We start from the raw sequence: 26,540 nt of genomic DNA on the forward strand, positions 1-26,540 counted from the left end.
TGGAATAACCTAGGGAAACCAAAAGTACACTCCTGCCCACGACCTAATCACCCAGACCTGGCTGTGAGTTCAGTGCTCCGTGTGGGGCCTGGGTTTTGCAATCCTGAAAGATCCGCCAGTGTTTCGGGTGACCCATTTAATCCTGCAACAACCCTAAGAGAGCTAGGCACTGTCACTGGGAGATAAGCACTGTTGTTGTCATTACAGATAGGGCAACGGGGAGGTTGTGTCAGGGAGGTTCATTTTTTTTTTTTTTTTTTTTTCCGGAAGATCACATACCTCTAAAGTGGCAGAGGCAGAACTTTAACCCAAGCAGTCCAGTTTCAGAATTCCGTGCTCTTAATCACTATGCAATGCTACTTTTCAAATGTTTGGTGTTATCTCACAGGGAACTGGAGAGAAAAAAATACATAAAATGCCATGTAGTAGAGCACAGTAAGTTGAACTGAAAGGAAATTACGTGGGGGAGTAAGTCCAACTCTGCTCCAGAACATCAAGGGCAAGATCTAGGACTACATTCCTCAGTTGTCTCACCTGAGCTTTTATTATTTTTTTATAGCTGACGAGAAAAGAATGTCCAGCCTAAGAAAAAGTTTTACAAGAATTTATTTGAGCCAAGCTGACCACAATTGCTGAGAAGCAAAATCTCCACAGATTTGAGAAAATGCTTGGAGAATGGCAGTTCTGCCGCTTGCTTTCTACACTAGAATCAAAGCAAGAGCCTAAGGCGGGTTCCCTGAAATTCTTTGGTGGTAGATTAGGGAGGCAGGACAAAGCAATGGGGAAATCTCTGAGACTGGATAAAGAATAAAACGGAGATACATCCTTGTTTTTACATTGGTGGCTATGGGATAGTTGACACTATCAGCACACAGAGATGGTATTTGGAAAACAAGATAACAGGAGGGGTTGAGGAGGGGTTCTGCGGTCTCCTGTTCTGCTGGGAAGTTGTGCCCTGAGGGGCCTGGAAAAAGGCGATTACTCAACATTCCAAAGGTATGTTATCTTTTTTTAATTGTATTTTTCCAGGACCATTTATCCCCCTATACCCTCTTCTACCTCCACCCACCCCCCACCCTCTCTCAATTACCACACTGTTGTCCAGGTCCAGGAGTTCTTTTTCATTTTTGCTCCATCCCTCCACTCCCCAACCCCCCACCCAGAACTGTCAGCCTTCTCTCCATCTGTGGGTCCGTCTGTATTTTGCTTGTTAGTTCAGTTTGTTCATTAGATTCCACAAATGAGTGAAATCATATGGTATTTGTCTAGAACTTCTGGCTGGCTTGTTTCACTTAGCATAATGTTCTCCAGGTCCATCCACGCTTTGGCAAAGGGTAACATTTTCTTGTTTGTTCTCATTGTGGTTTTCATTTGCATCTCCCTGATGATAAGTGACATTGAACATCTTTTCATATGTCTACTGGCCTTCTGTGTGTCCTCTTCAGAGAAGTGTCTATTCAGGTCCTTTGCTCATTTTTCAGTTGGATTACTTGGTTTTGGGGGGTTGAGTTTTATAAGTTCTTTATAAATTTTGGATATTAACCCCTTATCAAATGTATGGGCGAATATGTTCCAACATACTTTGAGAAAGGATACCTGCCTATCCTGACAGATAAGACTAAAGATCAAATTGTAGGAAAAGAAAAATAGTTGCAATGTTTTGGAGATTTGTGTTACAGGCGCTTCATCGGTTGGTTAAGACATGAGCCTGAAATAGCCAGCCACTTTGTTCTCGAAAGGTCTCTGAATGATGTGGAAGTTACTTGGGCAAGTGGGCCAGGACCCTGTCATGAGACAGGTGGGAGGGAAAAACCCAGTGACAGTATTTTCTCTAGCAATAAGTGAGATGTGGAAAGGAAGGGAAAATGAAGCATACCAAATGGGTGATGTCGGTCAAAAGACGACATGGCCCCGAGTTGCAGCATGTGGCATGTCAGTATGTGAAAGGGGGGAAGCAGACTCTGCTGACTACATGGGTAAACACAGCGGCAGGCGCCAAGCAACAATGATCATAGATAATAACATATTTCTGAGTGGCCAGACAAAAGAGGAGGGCATAGAGTGGACTATGTTTCTTTGGCCAGTGTTTGGTACAGTCTCACTTCCAGATTATGCAAAGTCTTTATAGTTCTAAGGATAAGGATGAAAATTGTCTTATGTAGGAAAAGACATTATACAGCAATAAGAGTTGGGGAAAGTGTGAAAAATGGGTGAGGTTTAGAGCAGGGGTTCTCACCTCGGCCCTCCTGACATTTGGGGCGGGTAATTCTTTGGTGCCCGTGGAAGGGCTGTGGTCTCCACGGCGCCGGGGCTGGTTGGAGCGGGACGGGGGGGTCATTAGTCATCACAGCTGGTGCTGGTGCTGCCATGGCGATGCCTTACCTGGCATTGCTGCTTTTCTGGGCCTGTGTCCAATAACACTGTGGACAATAAAAACACACACAACTGAGGCCTGGATGTTATCTCTAGGGCTTAATGCCTGCAGGGAGAGGTCGGGCAAGGGCTTGCATGGGGGTCCTATGAGGCTATTCTCCAGCCCCTTGTTGCTCCTGTAAGGGGACCCAACCCGCATGAATAACGACATGCCAGTGGAGGAAAGGTCAGGGGAGGGTCCGATCCGCATGACTAGTGATGTGAAAGGTCAGGGGTCCAAGCCGCATGGCCAGGGATATGTTAGGGGAAAAAAGGTCATGCTGGGGTTGAGGTCTCACCCTACACTTGTCTATTGCTGGGCACCTGTGGCTTTCCGCTCTGGTGACCTTCTATAACTGGCCTATCATTCGGCTCCGTTCACGCCTATCTGCCCACTACAACGTCGCCTCTCTGTGCTTCAGAGGGTTGTTGTAAAGATCAAATGAGCGTAGCTCAGTGGATTGAGCATGGGCTTCGAACCAAAGTATCACAGGTTCGATTCCCAGCCAGGGTACATGCTAGGGTTGCAGGCCATGGCCCCCAGCAACCGCACATTCATGTTTCTCTCTCTCTTTCTCCCTCCCTTCCCTTTCTAAAAATAAATAAATACATCTTTTTAAAAAAAAAAAAGATCAAATGAATTAAATGCATGCAATGAGAAAACTGAGAACAGGCTCCAGGCAGGTGTCAGCTGTTTCCTGAGGGCCTATCCCCGTGACTGCATTTCCTGCCATGTGACTCACTCCACTCCAGCCAATGGCCTCCTGGCCTTGGCACATTCGGTTCCCTCTTCCTGGAGGGAACGCCCTGTCCCTTCCAGTCACGCAGTGCTGGCTCCTGCCCAGGGCCAGCTGGAGCTCCAAAACAGCATACAAACCTCTGCCACACCCTGTCTAGCCTGTACCTTGCTTTACTGTCTCACTTCCTACACGTGTTAGTTCGTTCTTGCCCAGAGTCACTGTCTTAAGGTAAAAACTTATTCTTGTAAGCAAATGGCTTGGTTTTTGTGGAATTAGCCTCAGCAATGCTGTGTATCTAAGATTTCTGTCCCCAATGGCAAAAAAAAAAAAAAAATTAAGGTATTTTGTTTATGTGTGTCAAGTAACACTCTGGACAATAAATTACCAGACCTTTTTAAGATAACCTTTCTATGTGCTGTTTGCAAGACCTTTCCAGGCCTTGACAAGACCTATGTACTCTTTTGCAAAACAAATCAGGCTATACCAAGAAGACAGGGACTGCCAGAGACCAGCTCCCCGGCAGCAGAGTCAGACGGGCGATTCTTGGGCTGGTGAGTCATCGAGGGCTGTTTTCAAGAGAAACCAAGAGGGGAGTGGGGGTAAGGAAGAGAGCAGAGGAAGAAGCTCTGCAAAGACGTGGGTTCAGGAGGAGGTGGGCCTCAGCCTGAGCCCAACAGGAGCCTTGGAGCAGCACTTGCACCATAAAGGTTCTTCCACCCAGAGGCAAAACGGCTGAGCTGTTACATGCCCACATTCATCCATCACCGACCATTAAGGAGAATGCGAGCTCCCAGGCCTCTCCTGGCCAGGGAGAGCGTCTCATAGCCAAGGGCACAGTGGGGACCAACCTGAGAAGGGTGCAGAGTGAGCGACTAGCGGCCAACACAGCCTCAGGCCCCGAGAAGGGGGCCAAAGGGGACCTGGGCAGAGCAGCAAGGCCACCCTCAACATTGGAATCACCACAGATTATGCATGATACTCTGAAGGTCAGGTATACGTAATAGTTTTTGGTTCTACTACTCTGTTTATTTACTTTTTTCTTGATCAGTTTTAGGTTCACAGCCAAATGGTGCAGAAAGTACAAAGATTTCCCATGTGCCCCCCAACCACACACACGCACACACTGCAACCCACATGCACACAGCTTCCCGGCTCCCAACATCTGGCACCACGGTAGTGCCTTTATTGTAATCAATGAACCTGCACAGACACATCACCTCACCCAAGGGCCAGAGTTTACACTGGGGTTCACTCTTGGTGGTATGCATTCTCTGGGTTTGGACAAAGGCCTGATGACATGATTCCATCACTAAGTATCATACAGAGTAGTTTCTCTGCCCTAAAAAGTCCTCTGTGCTCCACCTACTCATCCCTCCCCCCCAGGCCTGGCCCCCGGCAACCACTGATCTTTTTACTGTCTCCACAGTTTTGCCTTTTCCAGAAAGTCATGCAGTTGGAATCCTGCAGTATGTAGCTGTTTCAGATTGGCTTTTTTCACTTCGTGATACACATTTAAGTTTCTCCCATGTCTTTTCATGGCTTGGTAGTTCATGTCTTTTTGGCCCTGAATAATATTCCACTGTCTGGGTGTACCGCAGTTTATTTATCTGTCCATCTACTGAAGGACACCTTGGCTGTTTCCAAGTTTTGGCAATTGTGAGTAAAGCTACTATACACATTCATCTGCAGATTTTGTATGGACAGAGTTTTCAACTCACTTTGGGGAATACCAAGGAGCACAATTGCTGGATCATATGGTAAGAGTATATTTAGGTTTGTAACAAACTGCCGAACTATCTTATAAAGCGATTGTGCCTATACCATTTCTCATTCTCTCCAGCAATGAATGACAGTTCTTAGTCTACCTCCTTACTCGCATGTGGTATCCTCAGGATTTGGGATTTTGGCCGTTCAAATAGGTGTGTATCTCGTTTTAATTTGCATCTACTTATTGACATACGATGTTGGACATCTTTTCATGTTTATTGCCATCTCTATACCCTCTTTTTTTAAATCTTCATCTAAGCATATGTTTATTGATTTTAGAGAGTGAGGAAGAGAGAGAGAGAGAGAGAAACATTAATTTGAGACAGAAATCAATCGGTTGCCTCTCATACACACCCCAACTGGGGATCGAACCTGCAACCTAGTTATGTGCCCTGACCTGGAATCAAACCCACAGCCTTTGGTGTATGGGACAATGCTCCAGCCAGCTGAGCCACCTGGCCAGGGCTCTGTATCTTATTTGATGAGGTGTCTATTCAGGTCTTTTACCCATTTTTTAATTGGGTTGTTCACTTTATTATTTTTTTAAAGATCTTATTTATTTATTTTTAGAGATAGGGAAAGGGAAGCAGAAAGAGAGGAAGAGAAACGTCAATGTGAGAGAGAAACGTCAGTCTGTTGCCTGTTGTACGCCCCCTCAACCAGGGACCTGGCCCGCAACCCAGGCATGTGCCCTGACCGGGAATGAACTCGGTGACCTTTCGGTTCTCGGGACAACACCCAACCCACTGAGCCACACCGGTCAGGGCTCACTTTATTATTTTTGAGTTTTAAGAATTCTTTGTATCTTTTGGATGATAGTATTTTTTTCTCTTTAATTTGATTTAATTAGAAGAGCTTTTTCAAGAGAACATACATATTTACAGTTTTTATTAAATTTATTGGGGTGGATAATAGTCTTTTTATCAGATCTGTCTTTTGCAAATATGTATGTGTGTATGTATTTGTTTATTTATTTATTTTAGAGAGGGGAAGAGAGGGAGAAAGATAAGGAGAGAAACATCAATGTGTGGTTGCCTCTCTCGCACCCCTGCTGGGGACCTGGCCCACAACCCAGGCATGTGCCCTGACTGGGAATCGAACCAGCAATGCTTTGGTTTACAGTCTGGCATTCAGTCCACTGAGCTGCACCAGTTAGTGCATTTTTACAAATATTTTTTCCTAATCTGTGGCTTCTCTTCTCATTCTCTTGATTCCTTTATATTTTAAGAAAGGGCTTCACTTAATATCAGTGGACCTTGAAAACATTACGGTAAGTGAAAGGAGTTATTACAAAGGTCATATCCGTATCATTTCATTTACATGAACTGTCCAATTGGCAAATCCGCAGGAAAGTGGATTAGTGGTTGCCAGGCACTGAGACAGAATGGAGAATGACTGCTAACAGGTAGAGAGTTTCTTCTGAGGGGTGATGAAAACACCCTAAAATTAGACAGTGGTGATGGGTGCAGCACTGTGAAGATACCAAAAACCACTGACTTGCATACTTTAAAAGGGTGAACTTTTTGTTATATGAATTATATCTCAGTAACATTTTAGTTGAATGGTTTCCACTGACACTTTAAATAAAAAATGGGGTTTCGGGTCAGAACAGGACTTCCATATTTACATAACTTCATTATCATTCTCCCTTTTAACTCAAAAGCTGCTTTCAACCCTTTCTGGAACACGATTGGGTGTAAGTAAATAAAGACAGACATGACTAATTAAACTTTGCATTCCCCAAGTGCCTTGACTTTCGGGGCTCTGGGCATTTTAACACGGCATATTTTTAGCAGCGAGAGTAAAACTGAGAACATGACGCCGGAGTCTGGCCCCAGGGTCACAAGTCACATGTCCCACTGCTGAGTCTGGGAGAAGAACCCTTAGTTACCACACAGTCAACATCTCCTTCGGGCCAGTAAACACTTCCTTGTCAGCTGGCAGATGCCAGCTGTCTCGTGAAGGCATGGGCCGGTCCACGCTGGGGGACTTGTCCAGGTTCGCTCAGCTCAGGGGAGCCATGCGTTTCTCCTAGAACTGTGTCCTGAATGAGGCCTCTCAGCACTTTGACCTGCCCAGTGTGTCGCACTGTAGTGTCACACCGATGGGTAGATGGGCAAAGTTCTTCCACTCCTGGAATCGGAAGGCACCTTGGACGCAGCAGGGAGGATAGAAACAGAATGAACTACCCACAACCTCCACTTTTTCGCGTCTTGAAAATGAGAGGGTTGAACTCAGTGATCCTTAACACCTCTTCCCGGTAAACGGATCAGCCCGTCTGTGGCTTCCCGTACCCTTGGACTTCACAGATCAGCACGGTCTTCACAAACTTGCGAGAACCGACACAGAGTATTGACTTTTTACTCTCCAGAGAAGAATGATAAAAAAAAGAAAAAAAAACACTACTATTACTGCCATTTTCTATCATTTGATTTCCAGAAGGAAAGGACATATGAACTAAAAAAAAAAGTAGGAAGTAAATAACCTCCGAATAAAAGACATTCCTTGTTAAGGAGAGGGGCTGGCGACTTTCCTTCAACGTAAGTGCTGTGCCATGGTTCTGTCTCTCCCATTTTAAAAACAGCTTTATTGAGATGCAATCCATATGTCATACAATCCATTCGTTGTAAGTACACAATTCAATGATTTACAGTCAATGTGAAGAGTTGAGCAACCATCCCCACAATCTAATTTTAGAGCATGTCCAACAACCCCAGAAGAGCTCTTATGCCCATTTGCAACCTCTCCCTGTTCCCACCCATCAAGGGCAGGCAACCACGTACATACGTTCCATCTCCAGATTCGCCTTTCCTGCACATTTCATATAATGCAGCCATGCGTCGTGGGCCTTTTCGTGTCTGGCTTCTTTCATTTAGCCTACTTTAGACGTATCCATGTTGTAGCACGTGTCAGTACTTCTTTTTTTATGCCTCAGTCATATTTCGTTGTAAGGATATACCACATTTTATTTAGCCATTGTTGAAGGAGGTAACCCAGAGGCCATAAGCACCAGTTAACCCTCGAGCTGGACCTGGGCAATCGAAGGTTCCTCGTCCCCTTCCCTCTCTTTAAAACTAGGTTTCCCCCAGAGCTCAAGCTAAAGGTTCCAAGAAAGTCCCCTGCCTGAAGAAGTATCTTCAAGAAAAGGGCTTTATCCAGTGCCTAGCTGAGGAAGACACTGGATGGAGCCCCCGAAACACTCTCAACAGATCTGGGGCCCTCATCACATCCCGCTCAGTAGCCGCTGCTTAGTCCGTTAACAGTGACCCACTGCGTGTCCCCGCCCAGGCCCTCAGAAGGTGGAGAGCACTTGGCGAATGTTGGCTGGCTACGGAATGAATGCGTGAGAGTTGACGGAGAGCCCTCTGGTTTCAACTTCCAGTAACCTTCCTTCCAGGTGCAATGAAGTCCCTTTTTGACTTTTGGATGTAAAAGTTTAGAACTGGAATAACTTTGGAGATGATATAACTGAGGACTCTGGTTCTGGTTTTGCAAATAAAGACATTGAGCTACTGAAGGAAACTTGATTTCTGAATCACACAGCATGTTAGCCACCACGCAGAACTTGAACATGGCTCATCTGATGTCCAGCCCACGTGTGTCTCTAGATGTCGCTACATGTGGGGGAGCCTCACACTTTGGCTGAGCCTGGGCTGACCTCGGCTCACACCTTGAAAATCACGTGTTGATGCCCTGGCTGGCATAGCTCAGTGGATTGAGTGCAGGCTGCGAACCAAAGCGTCGCAGGTTCAATTCCCAATCAGGGTACATGCCTGGGTTGCAGGCCACAGCCCCCAGCAACCGCACATTGATGTCTCTCTCTCTCTCTTTCTCTCTCCCTTCCCTCTCTAAAAATAAATAAATAAAATCTAAAAAAAAGAAAATCACATGTTGAATCAAGTTCCTAGTATCACCTTGTTTCATTTTCTTATACTTCCTCTCCCGAATAAAACTTCTTTTCTCGATGTTGTGGTTCAGTAAATCAAAGAAATACTATCAATATCACCTTTTGTCACATCTACCTTCAGCCCCAATGAGCATGAAAAGATGTTGGCCAAAGCCACCGCAATCTTTGGCTGATGTCCTGGAACCCGTGGCTTCCCCGAAGCAGGGCTGAATTGCACAGTGAGGCCGGCTTGTGATGTTCAGCAAAACACGCCGATGATGATGTATGTTCAAAAGTAAAAACAGTTAATGTGAGAAAAAGAGTTCCTCTTTTTCATTCTTTCTCTATAACAAAGCACTTGATTAAAAGTGCTGAGGACATATTTTTTAGAACTCAAAACAGGAAGTAGTAAATTGCTAAGAAAGCACTAGATTCTATAAAAGGCTCCCAGATACCTACATGCCTTCCCTAAATGAGTGGACAGGCCATGAATCAATGAAAAATTTTGCAGAGCATATGAATAAATCCAATACTCATCCTCTTGGGGATGTTTGATGCTAACAACCGTTCAGAGCCTCTTACCTTCCCTAATTTCGTTCAGGGAAGAAGCTCTGGTGTCTTCTTCATACTATCCCTGCCCTTGAGCAAATGCTGTCATGCTATTTAAAAAAACAATCCTTTACCCAAGTCCCCTAAAAGATCTCTTGTTGTAGGCACTGTGGCAGTGCTCAGATCATTTGCCAAAATTTAAAATGTTTTATTTCGCCCTGGCTGGTGTGGCTTAGTGGATTGAGTGCCAGCCTGCAAACCGAAAGGTCACTGGTTCGATTCCCAGTCAGGGCACATGCCTGGGTTGCGGGCCAGGTAACCAGTTGGGGGCGTGCGAGAGGCAATCACACACTGATGTTTCTCTCCCTCTCTTTCTTCCTCCTTGCCTGTATCTAAAAATAAATAAATAAAATCTTTAAAAAGTGTTTTATTTGTTTTTTTGTTTGTTTTATCCCATTGGCTGAGACTTTTGTACCATGTTGAATAGCAGTGGGTATTCTGGCTTTTTAAGATATAATTTACTTTGCTGTTATGAAATATTCCAAACAAAAGACTATAGAATATCAAATTCCCATATACCTGCCATCCAGCTTGACCGTATTTGTTTCTGACCCTTAAAAACTTACATACAAAGCCTCCTCTGTCCCTCACCTTCCACTCAGAAGTAACTGCTGTTATAAATTAATGTTTATTATTGCTACGAATTTTTGTACTCTCAATATGCAATTATACACCTTTAAAAATTATGTAGTACAGTGAAAAGAATGGAGAACATTATCACTTGCTACTGAGTGAAAGGAGCTAATCTGAAAAGGCTGGATACTGTAGGATTCCAATTATATGACATTCTGGAAAAGGCAACATTATGGAGACAGTGAAAAATCTGACTAAGCAGTTGCCGGCGTGGGGGTGGGGGGAGGGCGTGAATAAGCAGGGTACAGAGGATTTTTGGGCGGTGAAAATACTCAGTGTGACATTGTAATGATGGGCATGTGCCGTTACACTTTCGCCTAAACTCATAGAATGCACAACACCAAGAGCGAGCCCTAGGTCAACCCTGGACTGTGGGTGATTATGATGTTTCAGCGTAGGTTCGTCCTTGGTTTAAAAAAAAAAAAAAAAACAACGTTCTGTTCTGGTGAGTGGGATGGACGACGGGGGAGGCTAACGTGTGGGGGGACTGGCAGTACAAGGGAAATCTCTGTACCTTTCTCTTATTTGTGTTGCAATCCCAAAACTGCTCTAAAAATATTTTCATTACATAATACTGATTTGCAGCTTTAAAATGTTTAAATAAATGTTATTATTCCATACAGACACTTCTGCAACGTTTCCCCATTCAGATTACTTTTATAAAAATTATTATGTGGGCCCTGACTGGTGTGGCTCAGTGGGTTGAGCGCCAGCCTGTGAACTGTAAGGTCACCTGTCCGACTCACCTGTCCGCCTGGGCTGCCGGCCAGTCTCCAGATGGGGGCGTGCAGCTGATCCGTGCTGCTGCCACACACAGACGTTTCTCTCCCTCTTTCTCCCTCCTTTCCCCTCTCTCTAAAGAGCTTAAAATCTTTTTAAAAAATTATGTTAGTTCTCAGCTAACACGACCAACCAGGCAAGTGGTTATCAAACACCATGAGACACAGTGAACAAGGCGACCTTGGGCTTGGGAATGGCAGTTGCTCCACTCTGGCTGAGCAGGAGAACTGCCACCTCATCCCATAGTCTTCTGTTTGTTTGTTCGTTCTAACTTTTTACTGTGGCAAATCTCAAACATTTGCTAGAGTAGACAGCACGGCATACCGGACCTGCATGTACCCATCAACTGTGAGCGGTGGTCGGTCTTGTTGGATGTGCACGCTCATGAGGTCCCGCCGGTCCGGACTATGTTAGAGCCAACCCCAGGCATCACTGAATCTCGTCTGTGGGAATCGGCCCTTGAGGTGTACCGCTGGGACCCTCACCTTGTGGTGCTCACGACCCTGTGTGTTCTCCCACACCGAATGGGGACTGCTGTGCCTAACCTTTTAAAGATGGTGGAAGTGGGGGCTTCTGACTTCCGAGGCTGAGCCACAGAAGAGACTGTGGCTTCCCCATTGGTCTCTTGGGCTCCTCCATGTCGGGGACCAGGCTGAGACTAGGCCGAGGTGAGCACGGCACCTACCACACGACATGTAGGGAGGCACTGAATCTCAGGTGCTGACCCCGTGCCGGTGCAACCCTGGGCGAGAGTGCCTCCCTCCGTCTTGCCCCGTCGGTGACTCACTGGGCTCCCACTAGCCCCAGCCCTGGTGGCGGAGGCCAGCTGCCAGTCTGTGAGGACACCAGCGTATCTTGTTGAGGAGCCCACGGGGAGAGGAGCTGGGGCCTCCCACCCACAGACAGCACTGACTTGCCGTCACGTGAGAAGCAGAGCCTTCAGCCCCAGCCAAGAGTTTAGATCCCTGCCTGTCTGGACCGTGGAGCGGCCTCCTGCAGTCTCCGAGGCCTAGTGCCAGGTCCCCCATGCCCCCCTGGCCCCCCGCTGATGGTTTCCATCTGCCCACAGGCAAGATCAGGGCAGCCATCCTTCCAGCAGCTCAGCTCAGGGCCACCGTCCACTGCTCCCCTTGTCGCTTGGGTTCCACTTCCAGGGACAGGTCCTGTTCAAGTTCTGAGAGCCCTGGGGAAGCCGTCCCCACCACCCTGGTCTCCCCACGGCCGACTGGTCTCTGACGGGTGAGCTGCTGCTTCTTCGAGAGGTCCACTCTCCTGCTCATGGCCACAGTGTTGGAGTCCCCAGATCACCCAGAATCTCCCCAGGCCTCGTGCAGCAAGACCACCTGTCACCTGGCCCAGGCAGCCCCAAGGTAGTGGCCTGAGTGACCACGGCCAGCCACCAGACTTCCAGAGGGGCTAGGCTGCCCTCTATCCCCTCGCCCCTCCTCACCCCACCCTGCAGACTAGGCGAGCTGCGGCAAGCAGAAACGGTTGGTTGGGTTCTTTGATATCAAAACAGCAAAACATCAAAAGGAAGTTGAGAGAGCCCTGCTTTTTACTACCCAAGCCTTCCTGACACCCGTCACAGTGTACCTTGCACCAAGTGGAAAATAAATGACAAAAGCCAGCAAGAAAGGAAGAAAGGAAGAAAGAAAGAGAAAAAAGAAAAGAAAGAAGAAGGAAGGGAGGAAGGAAGGAAAGAAGAAAGAAAGAAAGAAAGAAAGAAAGAAAGAAAGAAAGAAAGAAAAGAGAAGAGAAGAGAAGAGAAGAGAAGAGAAGAGAAGAGAAGAGAAGAGAAGAGAAGAGAAGAGAAGAGAAAAGAGAAAAGAAAAGAAAATAAAGGTTCCAGATGGCTACAGCTCATCACAGGCCCTCATGAAGGAAGCCGGACCAGAGCTGCCAAGGCAAACTGCTCCCAACCCCTGTGGGAAATATTGTGTGAGCATAACATTGTTGAGGCCATGGAGGTTTGGGACAATTAATCCTGCAGCTATAGATAACTAAGGCAGAGACTAGTACCTGGGGGTAGGATGATGCCCTAACAGAGACCTAAAAATTCGAGATCAGGCGGAGGTGGAACCTGGAAGATCTTTGTTTTTTTCCAAATGATAAAAGAAAGCTTATTTAGAAAGTTATAGAGGTAGTAGAAGTTAGCCAGTTGGGCCGTGCAGGCTCGAGACAAGTTACAGACGGAGAAGAAGGGCCGGCCCTTGGAGCTTAGGGGAGAGAAAGGCCAGGGTCACGCATCTGCATGGAGACGAGGAGAGAGAGGAAGGTGCAGGGTGCTCCTGGGAGGGAGAGCCCTCCAGCCAGGACGCGGGAACTGGAAGGACTTGGAGCAATGGGTTCAGGAAAGCCTGGAGAGCCCCCAGGGCGTAGGGGAGGCGGACCGTGAAAGTTGAAAGGAAAATGAAAATATCATCAGAAACAGGAAGTTTCTTAATCTTTAATGGGAGAAAGTTTTACCGCACTGTCAACCATAGTAACCTGGAGAGCAGAAAATCTAACCAATTAACTGGGTGTCCTAAGAGGATTTTTTTTTAAGGCAGAATGGGTCACCTGGCTGCTTTTGCAGCCTAAGGCAAGAGGAAAGAGATGAAGCTGAAAAGATAACTCTAGAGTTGTCAGAATTTGCTGGATTTGAAAATTCCCAGACTCTGTCGATAGCAAACCATGCTAAAATTTAGAAATGCCCTTGGGGAAAAATATCAGAGAACAAGTTAGACAAACATGATTTGGTGCCACTGCTTGGTTTAAGAGATTAAACCAAGGGTGAGCTGTAAAATTCTTGCTGATCACGTCAGAAAGACCCGAGGCAATGCCTCAGATAACTGCTCAAACAGTGCGGCTTCTGAGATTTTTAAAACCACAGTTCTCAGGCACTCTCAGATAAAAGCTAAGTAAAGAGAAACTTATCTCAAGGAGATTTGGGGGTGCTAATCTGTCTAATAAGATAAACTCTGATGAGATCTGTTAAAGGCCCACAAAGATTTTCTGTTGTTTTTTTTAAAACCCACAAAGTTTTTTTTAAAATAGTTTTGAATTTGAAGTCATAGTTTATATCCATCATTCTTTTATTTTTTTTTAAGATTTTATTTATTTATTTTTTAGAGAGGGAAGGGAGGGAGATAGAGAGAGAGAAACATCAATGTGTGGTTGCTGGGGGTCATGGCCTGCAACCCAGGCATGTACCCTGACTGGGAATCGAACCTGCGATACTTTGGTTCGCAGCCCGTGCTCAATCCACTGAGCTGCTCCAGCCAGGGCTAAAAGACCCACAAAGTTTTAAAGAGAGTTGTATTAGCAGAAACATCACCAGTTCGGACTGATAGTACAGATTAAGAGATCTTTGCATCCCCCAAATTGTATAGACAGTAAGTAGTCGAAGGAAGCTACCCAGTAGTGAGGACAGGCTATCTGTCAAGGAAAAGGAAAGAGGACCCAGAAAGTGAAACCAGGAACCGCAGAGAATCTTCTCAGGCCTTGAGCCCAAAGCAGGGAACTAGGAACACGGCCCTGCCGGGTTTCAGACTCCGCTGCAGGGACCCGCGTGTGTCTCCTCTGCTCCCGTCTTGGAGTGAGAAGATCTATCCTGTGCCTGTCACTGCTGTATGTTGGCAAAGGGGCAACTAATTGTCTTTTTAATTCATAGTTCCGTGACGGGGGAAACTCGGCTCTTCTTGCCGACACAGTAAAGAATCCCAGATCAGCAAGTCTATTCGTGTGCGAGCAGGGTTTATTGGTGGTGTGTGTTATCATGGAAGAGAACGGGCCTTGCTGAGGTGGGGGAGAAAGGTGAGAGTCAGGGTGGCCAGAGCAAGGGCGCCCAAAAGCAGTAGGTCCTTGGTCTTGGGGACTGACTTATAAAGTTGTGGGATGAGGTGAAGAAGTTACATATCGAGTGCTGGGGAAAGGTGGGGCCAGCTGCCCCCAGGAGGACATGACTGCCCAAATGTGGTCTGAGTGAGGGACCTGTTAACCCGAGTTCTTATCTGGCTCCAGATGACCTTTGTTCATGTTGTCCTAAAGCAGGTCATGTGACAGGAGGCAGTTAATTGAAGTTGAGCCAGTTACCCTAAGCTGTTTATGGGCTCTTTCTGTAAGCACCAGGGACTGCCTCCTAAAACAGACAATGACCAGAGACAGGCAATTAACCAAAGTTGTTTTATGGGCTCTTTCTTTGGGCACCATGGACCCCTCCTCTTCCAGGCCTTGGGATGAATACACCGTTTCAAAGGCTTTCTTTCCCAGATATTGGAGTTCATACATAAAATTTTAAGGACTCCCCTCCTCCCATGGTAGCATGGTGTTTCTTGTGATGCTGGAGCACCTGGTAATATTACTGGACCGGGCTCAGGACTGCTGAGCTAGTGCGTGAGACATGCCTCCCTCATCCTCCCTGCCTCGGTTTACTATCTATCCAACCTAACAGTTCTTCAAATGGAGAATAACTGTACTTGGGGGAACTTGAATATGATTTTCAAATAGTGAGATTCTGGACTTGGAGTTGATGCTGCAATACAGTGAGGTTTTCGAGGACCGTGGGAGGAAGTGAGTGTATTTTTCACGTCGGAATCACTGAATCATCGGACACCACAGGGAAGATCGTGGTAGCCAGTCTCCTGATCCACAGAAACCATGGAAGATTATAAATGTTTACTATTGGTTAAACCATTACGCTTTGACAGATTGTTGTGCACTAACAGAAAACGAATGCATCCCCCATGAATATTTTACTATGTTTCTAAAAGACAAGAGCACTTTCTCATTTTTTTAACTTTTAAGTAGTTATAGACTCACAGGAAATGGCAAAAAAAAGATGTCTAGTGTATCCTTCACCCGGCGCCCCCGCCCCTGCCCCCGTGGCAGCATCTTACATAACTAGAGCACGACAGCACACCCGGGAGCCTGGCATCGCCACAGCCTTATCAGCTAGACCACAGACATTACTCAGACCTCACAGGCTTGCACATGCACTCATTCGTGTGTGTGTGTGTGTGTGTGGTTCTAAGTTAGGGGAGAGAGCTGTATAAAAATAGGGACCCGATCACCAGAGGAATCAGTGCTGCTGTTACCTTCATGAGAGAAGAGGGCCGTGCAGGAAAGGACACCCAGGGCCCTCTGAGGCCCCGGCAGTGTCACGTATGCACACAGATATACTTTGCATTTTGTTCTTTCCTCCATACATGTTATGTTTCACTGCAAAAATAGTTTTAAAAATGCAGGAGAAATTTATTTCCAGAAATCTGTGGATTTTCTAAATATACCCTGAGCCCTTCCTATATTAAAATATCTTAAGCCCTGGCTGGTGTAGCTCAGTGCATTGAGTGCCGACCTGTGACCTGAAAGGTCGCTGGTTCAAATCCCAGTCAGGGCACGTGCCCTGGGTTGTGAGCCAGATCCCCAACTGGGGACGTGCGAGAGGCAACAGATTGATGTGTTTTTCACACATTGATGTTTTTCTCCCTTAAAAATGAAAAAAACTTAAAAATACAAGAAAAATAACTGTATTTTATGTATACATAGCCATTTGACATACTTATACATGTTTATATACATACATGTCTAAATGTACATGTGTGTTTACATATTGAAAACCACAAGGAGATACCACTAGATACCCACAAAACTGGCAGAAACTGTAAAGCTGGACAAAACCATTGATTTCAATGCACAAAGACACTGGCAAGAAAGCAGAGAAAGTACACGTGATCTGCTGCAGCCCAGCGAGCCCTGACATCAGCGAATCGAGGTGACGGAAGAAAGACAGCGTGTGACCCTTGCTCTGGCGCTGGGCGGGGAGGCAGGAATCTCCTGGGAGAACTGTGGCCCCGTGTCCACCCTCACGTGGCCAGTCTTCCCTGGATTTACCCCCTTTAGGTTTTTGCTCTACGCTCCCTAAAACATTTCTTGTCCAGACCGCCAGTGACCTTGACACTGCTAATCCACCAGTCATCTCTCAGTCTCAGCATGCTTGATCTCTCACAGATTTTTTTTTCATTAGGGTGAAGTCCACACAGCATAAAATCAATCGGTTAAAAGTACAACCCAGTGGCGTTTAGTCCCTTCGCAATGTTCTGCAACCATCACTTCCATCAAGTTCTGAGACAGTTTCATCGCCCCAGAGAAAGTCCTGTACCCAGCAGTCACTGACTGTTCCCTTCGCCCCCTGACCCCTGGCAACCACCCACCTGCTCTGTGTCTCCAGGGGTTCACCCGTCCTGGACATTCTGTATATATGGAATCATACCCTCGCATGGAATTGAATGCAGCCGACCACTTCCTCTTCTGTCACATACTTTCTTCACGTGGTTTCCGGAACACCTCAGTCCTAGTTTTTATTATCCCTTCCCCATTTATTCCCTGGCTGACTCATCCAGTCACATGGTTTTCAGTTTTATTATGTGCTGATGACTCCAAGTTTTTTTTTTAATTGATGTTAGAGAGAGAGGAAGGGAGAGAGAGAGACATCCATTGGTTGTTCCACTTATTTGTGCATTCATTGGTTGCTTCCTGTATGTGCCCTGACCACAGATCAAACCCGCAACCTTGGGGTATCAGGACAACACTGTAACCAACTGAGCTCCCCGGCCAGGGCCTTGGAAGGGACCCTTAAGGAACACCAATACTGAGTGCAAAGGCATTTTAAACTCCCTGGGGTTCTCCTGAGATGTCTCAGGAGCTTCTGGGTGGGGGGTGGGAATCAGTTGGGTGGGGCTCTGCACACGCTCTCCCTGTCCCCACCCTCTTTATCAGTGCTCTTCCATCAGCGCTGCTCAACTGTTATCTATTTTATACGTGGGGTGTGGACAGATTTCCTTTAAAGAAAGAATTCTGTAGCATAACAATCATTCACCACCACCTTAAAAACCACCCATTGAACAGGCAGGGAAACTGAGACCCTGAGAGAGAAAGGGAGTTGTCCATGAAGCCCAAGCAAGGCACAACCTGTTGGTTGCTGATACCCAGCCTGGGCTGTTTCCAGGATAACACCAAGCCTTTTCTCCACCCAGCCCGGCTGCCAACATGGGGTTATATGTTGGTTGGAGGCTCTTAGCAAAGGCAAAAGCAGCCGGAGGATGTGGGATGGACAGGGGTCCTAGAAAGTTTCATCAGGGGCTCAGTGGCGAAGGGGTTTTACCTCTGCATGCAACTTAGCTTTCCAGACAACACGGAAAACACTAGAATTGTCCTGACGCATCTGAAGGAACTTCCCAACAGGTATGGGAATATGAAGTTCCCATGCATCATGGGAAAATTACAATCTGTGCTCTAGAAACAAACGGATACAGTAATGCTGGTTTCACTGGTCAACCCAGTTATAATACACAGGCACACGCATCCTTTTAAGTGCTCAGTGCCCCCTGCTGCTGGAAGAGAAGAATGCATGGAGAGGCTCACAATTTCATTTTTCAGATCTGTTCAGTAAGGAAGTAGAATCACAGAACCAGGAGCTGAAGGAACACAGGACTTTTCCTAAGGAGAATCACAAAATCCCTAGGGGGTGCCTGCAGGGACTGGGCAGGTGACATGGAGGAGGGACCTCAGGCAACTGGGAGGCTGGGCTGTGAAGACGTGGGGAATGCATTTGGCCTCCTAGAGAGTTCAAAGTTTAAAAAAAATTGTTTTTACTTATTTTTAAAAATAGTAGATTCTCTTACTATGGAGTTCAAGGGACATGTGCAAAATAGGATCCACTGAGGAATAAAGCTCCCTCTCACTTCCGCTCCCGGCCAAGTTCTCCTGCAAAGAAAGTGTCCCTTGAGGAAGACACTCTACCCATACAAGGTATTTGTATACGAATGATAGCGTATTATCAACACCACTTTTTTTCTTTGTTTTTTTCACTAAACATATATTGTTAAGACTGTAGAGCTCTTTTCATATTCCTACATGAGACCTTCTGTTTTCTTTTTTAAGACTTTATTTATTTTTAGAGAGAGGGGAAGGGAGAGAGAAAGAGAGGGCAATATGCAAGATACATCAATTGATTGCCTCTCACACACCCCCAGCTGGGGGTCTGGCCCATAACCCAGGCATATACCCTGACTAGGAATCGAACTGGCAGCCTTCCGGTTCACAGGCCGAAGCTCAATCCACTGAGCCACAACAACCAGGGCTGGGTTTTTTTTTTGCAGTTTATAGTATTCTGTTAGATGAATATACCAAAAATTTCAAATCAATGAACATTTAACTTGTTTCCAATATATGTTATTAATAAGCAACTCTGTGATGGATAACTTTGTATATTGTATATGTCATTTTGCATACGTGTCAATGTCTCTATAGGATAATTCCCTAAAAGTGGAATTGCCTTCTTAGAGGTTGTATCAGTTTACATTTCTACCAATAATATGTAGGAATGTCTATTTCTCCACTCTTTTGTCAACACACTCTGAGTGAATTTTTGTTTTTTGTTTATAAATTAAACATCATGCTGTGGCCAAAACAAAAACAATTAATTGAGGTTGCAAATGTGTGATCCCTAATTCTAGTTCAATATCTTCATTTCATAAATGAATCCTGGGGAGTGGAGTGGTTTGCTCAAGTTCACACAGCTAGAAACTAGAGAACCACGATCAGAACCAAGGTATATTCTACTTCATCACCATCTTTTTTTTTCTGATAAAATTGAGAGTCAGGGAGATGAACTCATTTGCAGCTAATTGACAGCCAAATAAAAACTCAGGTCATCTGATTTCTGACTCTTACCATGCTATTTCAGTTCACTGGACATTGTCATGCATTCATTACTTCACCTTTCATCCTCACCCCTTCAATGGTTAAGACCATTGTTTCTGGAGTCACCCTGACCTAGGTTTGAATCCCAGAGATACAACTTACTCCTTGTGGCAAGTAACTAAAGCTCCCTGAAGTGCAAAGCCTTCATCTGTAAAGTGGGGGTACATATTAATCAGAATTTGGTAGGTAAAGTTGTGTAATAATAAATAATCCCAGATCTCACTAGCATCTAAAAGCAAAGGTTTATTTTGAACTTGTGTGATGCTGGATGTGGGATGCTTCACATCTCTTTTTCCTTCTAGGACCCAGAAGGAGGAAGAAAGCAGCCCCATCCGAGATAGCCTATTCTCATGAAAGTGGAAAAAAAGATCAAGAAAGCTAGTGGAAACACTTAATGACTCTTAATACTTTTGCTCAAATGTGTCAAAAGGCACTTCTGTTCACATTCCATTGGCCAAAGGAAGTCACATGATCCATCCATCAGTAAAGCTGGAAAGGTCACTCTTACAGGATGCGCCACAGTCATCTAGCAACAGGTGGGGATGTATAATCCCTAACAGGAAGATCTACTCAATACCACCTACTATGGGAGAATAATAGTACCTTCCTTGCAGCTGTTCTGAGAATTAAATGAGGCAAAACAGACCCAATGCTTAACACAGTATTCTGCACTTAATAAAGACAAAACTGTTGGATGCTATCATTACCTCCCCATGCTCCTGATACTTTTGCTGGCCACTAGCCTGGGCTAACCCTGACCTGAGAGGAAGAAAAGGAGTTGTAATTACTCCCTTTCCCGATATTTAATTTGCAGACAATAAATCATTGAGTCTAACAGCACGGGCTTTGGAGTAATGTGGACTCCTTATCAGAGCAGATGATCTTTGACGAGTTACTTAACCTCTCTGATCCTTACTTTCTTCAACACAAAAATGGGGATTGTTGTAGACTTCTTATTAGGACTAAATTAGCCCAATCCAGTGCACATAGTACATGCGCCAAGTTTTTGGTGAATTGCTGAATGTGGATTTTAGACTAACTGCAAACACTCGATGAACTGTAATAACATAACTACAATACTGCTGTATGGAAAGCCCTTTACCGGCCTTTCCCATCTTTTGGGTCTCAGCTGAAATGTCCCTTCCGCAGAGACCTTCCCTGACCACACCATTGAAAGTGCTTCCACTGTCTCCAGTCACTTCTCACCCGTTTTCTTGTCTTTATAGATCTGGTAATGTCCTGAAATTGCCTTGTTCATTCATCGATTTATTTACTATCTGTCTAAGTCACTAGAAAGGAAGCTCCATGAAATCAGGGATTTAAAAAAAAAATTTAGTATGGAACGTTTCACAAATTTGCATGTCATCCTTGCGCAGGGGCCCTGCTAATCTCTGTAATGTTCCAATTTTAGCATGTGTGCTGCCTAAGCGAGCACGAAATCAGGGATCTTGTTTCCTGCATTCTCATCTCCTGCCCTGGGCCTCAGCAGCCTCACCCACAGACTGCGGGAGGATAAAGAGAAAAGTGAACGCAGCCCGGTGCATCGAGGCCTCACGCCCCGCCTAATTCAGGACTCCAATTGTCATCCAGGTGGGCCACAGTGGGGCCCCGCCCCGCCCCCCACAGCAGGCGTGGCCTCCAATGTTGTGCTAGCCGCGTGCAAGCTGCGGTCGGAAGAGTCCAGTCTCACCCACGCAGGCCCCGCCTCCTGCCTCGCTACGGGCGAAGAGGGGCGTGGCCTGGTGCGAGGTCCTGGCTGCTGCCCGCGCCGCTGCCTGAATCGCCTCCAGGTGGCTGCTCTGGTCTCCCGGCCGCTCAGGCAGCTCGGAAGCCACTCTGTTTTGGGGTCCTCGCTGCCCTTCCACGTCTCCCGGAAGAGTAGCTGGGCCGTGGCAGGGCCAGGTACGGGCCACCTTTACGCAGCTTGGCCCTTTCCCGGCCGGCAGCTGAGTGGGGTGGATCGGGAGGACGTGGAGGCCGCAGTGCGGCCGCTGCAGAGTCCTCAGGTGAGGCGGCGTCCAGGGCCCAGTGGGTAGGACGGGTCCTTTTGGGGCGTTAATAGCCTGAAACGCGGGGGGCGGCATCCCCTTAACGGAGTATTTGGTCTCTCTGCCCGGTGAGGGGAGGAGGAAAGGGGCGGAAGAGCCCCCGTGGGCCTCGGCCGACTTCGTTTCGTGCCCTCCCCTTTCCTCCCTTCCCCTCTCCCGAGTCTGGTGTCACCGCTCTGCCCCCTCCAGAGGGTCACCAAGGTGGTGGGGAGCGAAGTGGGGACCTGCGCTCGCCTACCCTCGATCCCCTGACTGTCACTCCCTAGGGCCGACCAGCTGAGCCCAGCCTCCTTTCGTCTGTGTTGACACTTGGCCTTCCATCGGGCCCTGCCGCCGCCACCCCTCCATCCCACGCACTGTCACCGTCTCTCTTCACCTCCGTCTGGGCTGTTTCTTGGGGCAGAGCCTGAGGAATTATTTGAGGGGCTTGTCTGGAGTAGGCTCGAGATGTTTGTCAACAGGGCCTGGCCCAGGGCCCTCGTTAGTATCTGTTTCATTGGGTAATATGAAGCCACGGGGCTTTGTTTTAAAGCCCTATTAACTTTAAAATGGGAGACGCCATGAAGGAATTAATAAGTGGTTTTTTTTGCTTTATTAGGACTGATAATTTGCCCCCATGCCACCACTGTTTACTTGAGAGGAATACATTGCGTCTGTAAGGAGTTTTATGTTACAAAGCATTTCGGGTCCATTTTCATTTGATTTCACATAAGCGCTGTGAAAAAACAGGCAGGCCGTAGTCCCATTTCTTTCCTAAGGAACAGCTTTAGAGGGTGTCTTGAGGTTATTCAGATATTGAGAAGCTGGATGGGAAAAGCAGGGATTACAAAAATGGGTTTGGGTGACTTAGATTTGAGTATCTGAGCTGCCAGTTAAATTCTGGGATCTTTCTAAACCTTTTCCCCACTTAAAAAAAAAAAGATACATGTATTGCTACTTACCACATAATGTGTTAGTGAAAATTATCTGATGAATGTCTGTGCAGCATCAGACATAAAAATTCCATTCAGCAGTATATTGGTCTGGGTGCTAAACATTGGAGAGTCATTGGTGAGCGAAATAGACAAGGTCTTTCCACCTACTCCCCTTCCCCAATAGGGAGAGAAAAAAAAACATAATTATAAAGCCAAAAAGTGGCTGTGAGGGAAAAGAATAGTGTGTGAACACAAAATGATAAGACCTAATTTAGATGGGAAGGAAGAGGTTTGGGGAGCAGACGACATTCAAGTGGAGATTAAGAATCAAGAGTTAACAGCGGAAGAGCTTTCCAGGCACAAAGAACAATGTGCACATTCAAGAAATGTTTACTGACTTTTTTATACAGTATTTTTTCTTCTCTATCATACGGATTAATTAGTCATTATTGCGATTCATTGTGTTAGGCTATAAGTACTCAAACATATGTATCAAATGAATGGTCATGCAGTCTTATTTTTTTATTCCGAATTTAGCTTAATATGCACATAGAGGGTATCGACTATTTAATTATTTATATTTTTTAAAAGTTTATTTTATTCTTATTCTAGATAGAGGGGTGGGAGAGAGACAAACATCGATCAGTTGCCTACCACATGCACCCTGACTGGGGATCGAACCTGCAACCTAGGCATGTGCTCTGACTGGGAATTGAACCAGTCAGCTCAAGAGACCTTTTGGTTATGGGACGATGTTCCAACCAACTGAGCCACATTGGCCAGGGCTAAAGGTGTACTATAGACAGACAGATTGTGTTCACACCTAAATTATCCATAGTAGTGCTGCATTTTAAGAAGATAGAGTTTGTATTAATCAGAAGTTTCTTTAAGTTTTCGCAGCTTAAAACAAACTTCAGGGAATTGTTTTTATTTGGTTGTACTGAAATTTTGCTATATTATTTGCTATTTAGATGCTTTTGCTACATTGACATTTATTTACCCTTTGTTGAAATAGGAGTAATAACAATAGCAGTAGTTGTACTTATGGTAATAGCATCTACTAAAATGAGTGCCTACTGTGTGCCAGGCAACCTGCAGTGTTTTTTATATTTCATCTTAAAAGTGTCTCATAATGTAAGTGCACTTATTTTACTAAATTTCTTTTTTTAACTTTTAAAATAATTTATTGATTTCAGAGAGAAAGACATTGATTGGTTGTTCCACTTATTCATGCATTCATCGGTTGATTTGCGTATGTACACTGATGGGCACCTGCAACCTTGGCGCATCAGGATGACGCTCTGACCAGCTGAGCTACCTGGCCGGGGCTTGACCCATTCCCTAGATAAGGTTTCTCAGTTTCGGTGAAGTAGTTTTCTCAAGGTTACATAGTTAGTAAGAGGCAGGATGAGGTGTTCAGCCCAGACTGACTCCAGGGCCCGGTCTCAGCTGTCACGCTCTGCTGTCATGCCACACTGATCACTTCTTGTCCTTCCTGCAGGCCTGCCAGTAGGGCTCCTCTGCTGCCGTCATGTCTTGGTTTGCCGATCTTGCCGGGAAGGCAGAGGACCTTTTAAACCGCGTCGACCAAGGGGCTGCGACAGCCCTCAGCAGGAAGGAGAACATCGGCAGCATCATATACAGCAAAAACACCGACTGTCCTGAGCTTCACCAGCAACATATAGATTTGACTCATCAGACTGGATCTAAAGCTGAGTATATTTCCTCGGCAGCTGATAACATTAGGAATCAGAAAGCCACCATCTTGGCTGGAACCACAAACGTGAAAGCTGGACCTAGGGCGTTGGTGGAGGCCTCCCATCCTGTTGAGAACTCATCTGGGCCTCGGCCTTCTTCCCAGTTTGTCCGGAGAAAAAAGTCGGAACCTGACGACGAGCTGCTGTTTGATTTTCTTAACAGTTCACGGAAGGAACCTGCCGGGAGGGTGGAAATCAGAAAGGAGAGGGGCAAGACACCTGCTCTTCAGAGTTCTCAGACGACAGGCGTCAGTGCTACGAACACCAGCGTAACCACCAGCAGAGCCACTGACAAAAGTCCTTCTGGGAGCCAGAGCCATGGTACTTAACCAGCCCCTGTACCCTTTAAAGTCCAGCAAGTTCATGTGTCGTCGAAGCCTTACATGTTCTGGTCATGTTTCTCATCCCCCCTTTTGTCACCTGTCCCCACTGGTGCGAGGGCAGGCCCCCTGAAATGTGGGTGTAAACGAGGGAGACAGCACGGAATACCACCAGTCCGTAGACAGCTGTAGTCGGGACCTTTGAATGTCGTCTGTAGGGCAGCCACCCACCCCGGCATCTGAGAAATTACATCCAGAATGATTCTCTAACGTATTGTACAGCACGAAAAAGATCATTTTGAAATGTGAAAGAAAACCTGATTTTGGATTTGGGACCATCTCAGTTCATTTCTTTTTGTCATTGGGATTTACAGGAGGCTATGCTTCACGTATATTCTTGATTATAGAGGTTTTGGCGGGGGGGGTGGGGGGGGTCCCTGCCTTCCCCCCAGGAGTAAAGTTGATGGACTAAACTGTGGTTGAAGTTGATGAGTTGAAGGTGTGGATGTAGTAGTGAGGTAGAAGCTTAGAATTCTGGTGTTTAGTTGTTTCATTTGCTGTGAAATTACCTCTACATGGACCTCTCATCTGCAGAAATGAGGTTAGCATGGCAGTGTGGCTAATTCAGGTGCCTGCTGACCATTTTTAAACAGCGACGCCCATGATAGGGTCCCACAGGGATTCCTCACAGCACTGATGATTAGTGGGAGTCTGTTACTTTCGGAAATGTTAGAGCTTCTCCCACAGTCTCGGCTGCCAGGGAATAGAATCTGTCTTTTGTCTTTAAGAGAAGTGGTGGAGGCGAGGGTTTGGGGCTTTCAAGACAGGAGCACGCAGTAGCAGTTGATTAATTATGTGCACACACGCCTAAGTTTCTTAGCCATCTTTTCATTGCTTATACAAACATTTATTGAGAATCTCGAATGAAAGGAGAGTACAGTGGGGGAGATAAACACATTGATGTGCAGTGTCATAAACGCAGTAAGTGAGGTGTGGTCAGCAGGTTGTGAAAGCACGGAGGAGAAGGGAACTAATTGCCTGTGTTTTCAGGTCAGGGTACCAAGGGTCTGTGATTCGAGCTGGGTCTTAAAGAATGAAGTTTTCCGGGTGAAAAAGAAGAGGGGCTGGAGACAGCCTTCCCTGAGGAGGTCCCTTTAAGTTTGTGTGTTCGTGGTGTTTGGGGAACTGGTGTTTGGGGATCAGTGAGCGTGAGGTGGGGAGCAGTGCAGGAAAGGACGCTAGCCAAGAAAAGTGGGGCCTGTTCGTGAAGGCTCTCGTGTGGCCCTGTAAGCCCACTGTTCCTGTAAATCATTCTGGGTTAAAAAGCAGTCTCTGGACATCCTGCATCAGACTCACCTGTGTGGTTAATAAATGATGAGTTATTGGGTGCCTCCCCAGACTTCTGGGTTTAGATTTTTGGGGGATGGAGCCAGAGCATCTGAATTTTTTTGTTTTCCAGGTGTTTGCTAGGTAAATAAAACTTGAAAGTGTCATAGCAATGTGATGCTAATAGAGGTCTTTTAAGCTTGAGGTTGAGTTGAGTTATTTTTTTACTTTTAAGGAAAACAACTTACATTATCATTGTAAAGGACCAATCAAAGGCGGGTTGACTGGGAAATTAGAGCCAGTCAGTACATGGGGGTTACGGAAATGAAGTCTTGTTTCTCTAGGGCAGGGTCTGTGTATCTTGGGACTGTTGACTTTTAGGGTGAATGATTCTTTGTTGTGGGGAACCGTCCTGTTCTTTGTAGGCTGTTCAGCAGCATCTTGGCCTCCTAACCCATTAGATGACAGTGGCAACCCCAGTCGTGACAACCCAGTATGTCTTCATCATTACCAGATGTCACTTGGGGGCAAGTTCACCGCAGGCTGAGAAGTCCCAAGATCCCTAGAAATGGAGTTGCTGAGTGGAAGGGTGTGACGATGTTTAGC

General features: G+C 46.1%; 1 protein-coding gene, 1 long non-coding RNA gene, 1 other non-coding gene and 1 pseudogene across 4 annotated transcripts in view; 2 read left to right on the forward strand and 2 right to left on the reverse strand.

The window, feature by feature from the left end:
• The first annotated feature begins 1,430 nt into the window (after nucleotides 1-1,430).
• Nucleotides 1,431-2,811, forward strand: LOC118501746 (annotated as a pseudogene).
• Nucleotides 2,812-12,274: 9,463 nt separating this feature from the next.
• On the reverse strand, nucleotides 12,275-25,752 carry LOC118497788. Its single transcript, XR_004900322.1, has 3 exons — nucleotides 25,741-25,752; nucleotides 15,784-15,791; nucleotides 12,275-12,395 (listed from the first exon to the last, which is right to left on the reverse strand). It is a non-coding gene; the product is annotated as an uncharacterized LOC118497788 (long non-coding RNA).
• Nucleotides 20,896-21,004, reverse strand: LOC114493578. The gene has a single exon (XR_003684212.1). It is a non-coding gene; the product is annotated as a U6 spliceosomal RNA (small nuclear RNA).
• The window catches only part of GOLGA5 (golgin A5), a 36,233-nt gene continuing 30,894 nt past the window's right edge, over nucleotides 21,202-26,540 (forward strand). The window contains exons 1-2 of one of the 2 annotated variants that reach the window (XM_028506921.2): nucleotides 21,202-21,575; nucleotides 24,033-24,609. In XM_028506921.2, coding sequence (XP_028362722.1) covers nucleotides 24,063-24,609 — 547 coding nt within the window. In that variant the 5' untranslated portion in view covers nucleotides 21,202-21,575; nucleotides 24,033-24,062. The remainder of the gene's footprint in view (nucleotides 21,576-24,032; nucleotides 24,610-26,540) is intronic. The other variant, XM_036013407.1, reaches the window with a different exon arrangement.

This window comes from Phyllostomus discolor, chromosome 1, assembly GCF_004126475.2.
Source record: "Phyllostomus discolor isolate MPI-MPIP mPhyDis1 chromosome 1, mPhyDis1.pri.v3, whole genome shotgun sequence".
In the NCBI taxonomy this organism is placed as follows: domain Eukaryota; kingdom Metazoa; phylum Chordata; class Mammalia; order Chiroptera; family Phyllostomidae; genus Phyllostomus; species Phyllostomus discolor.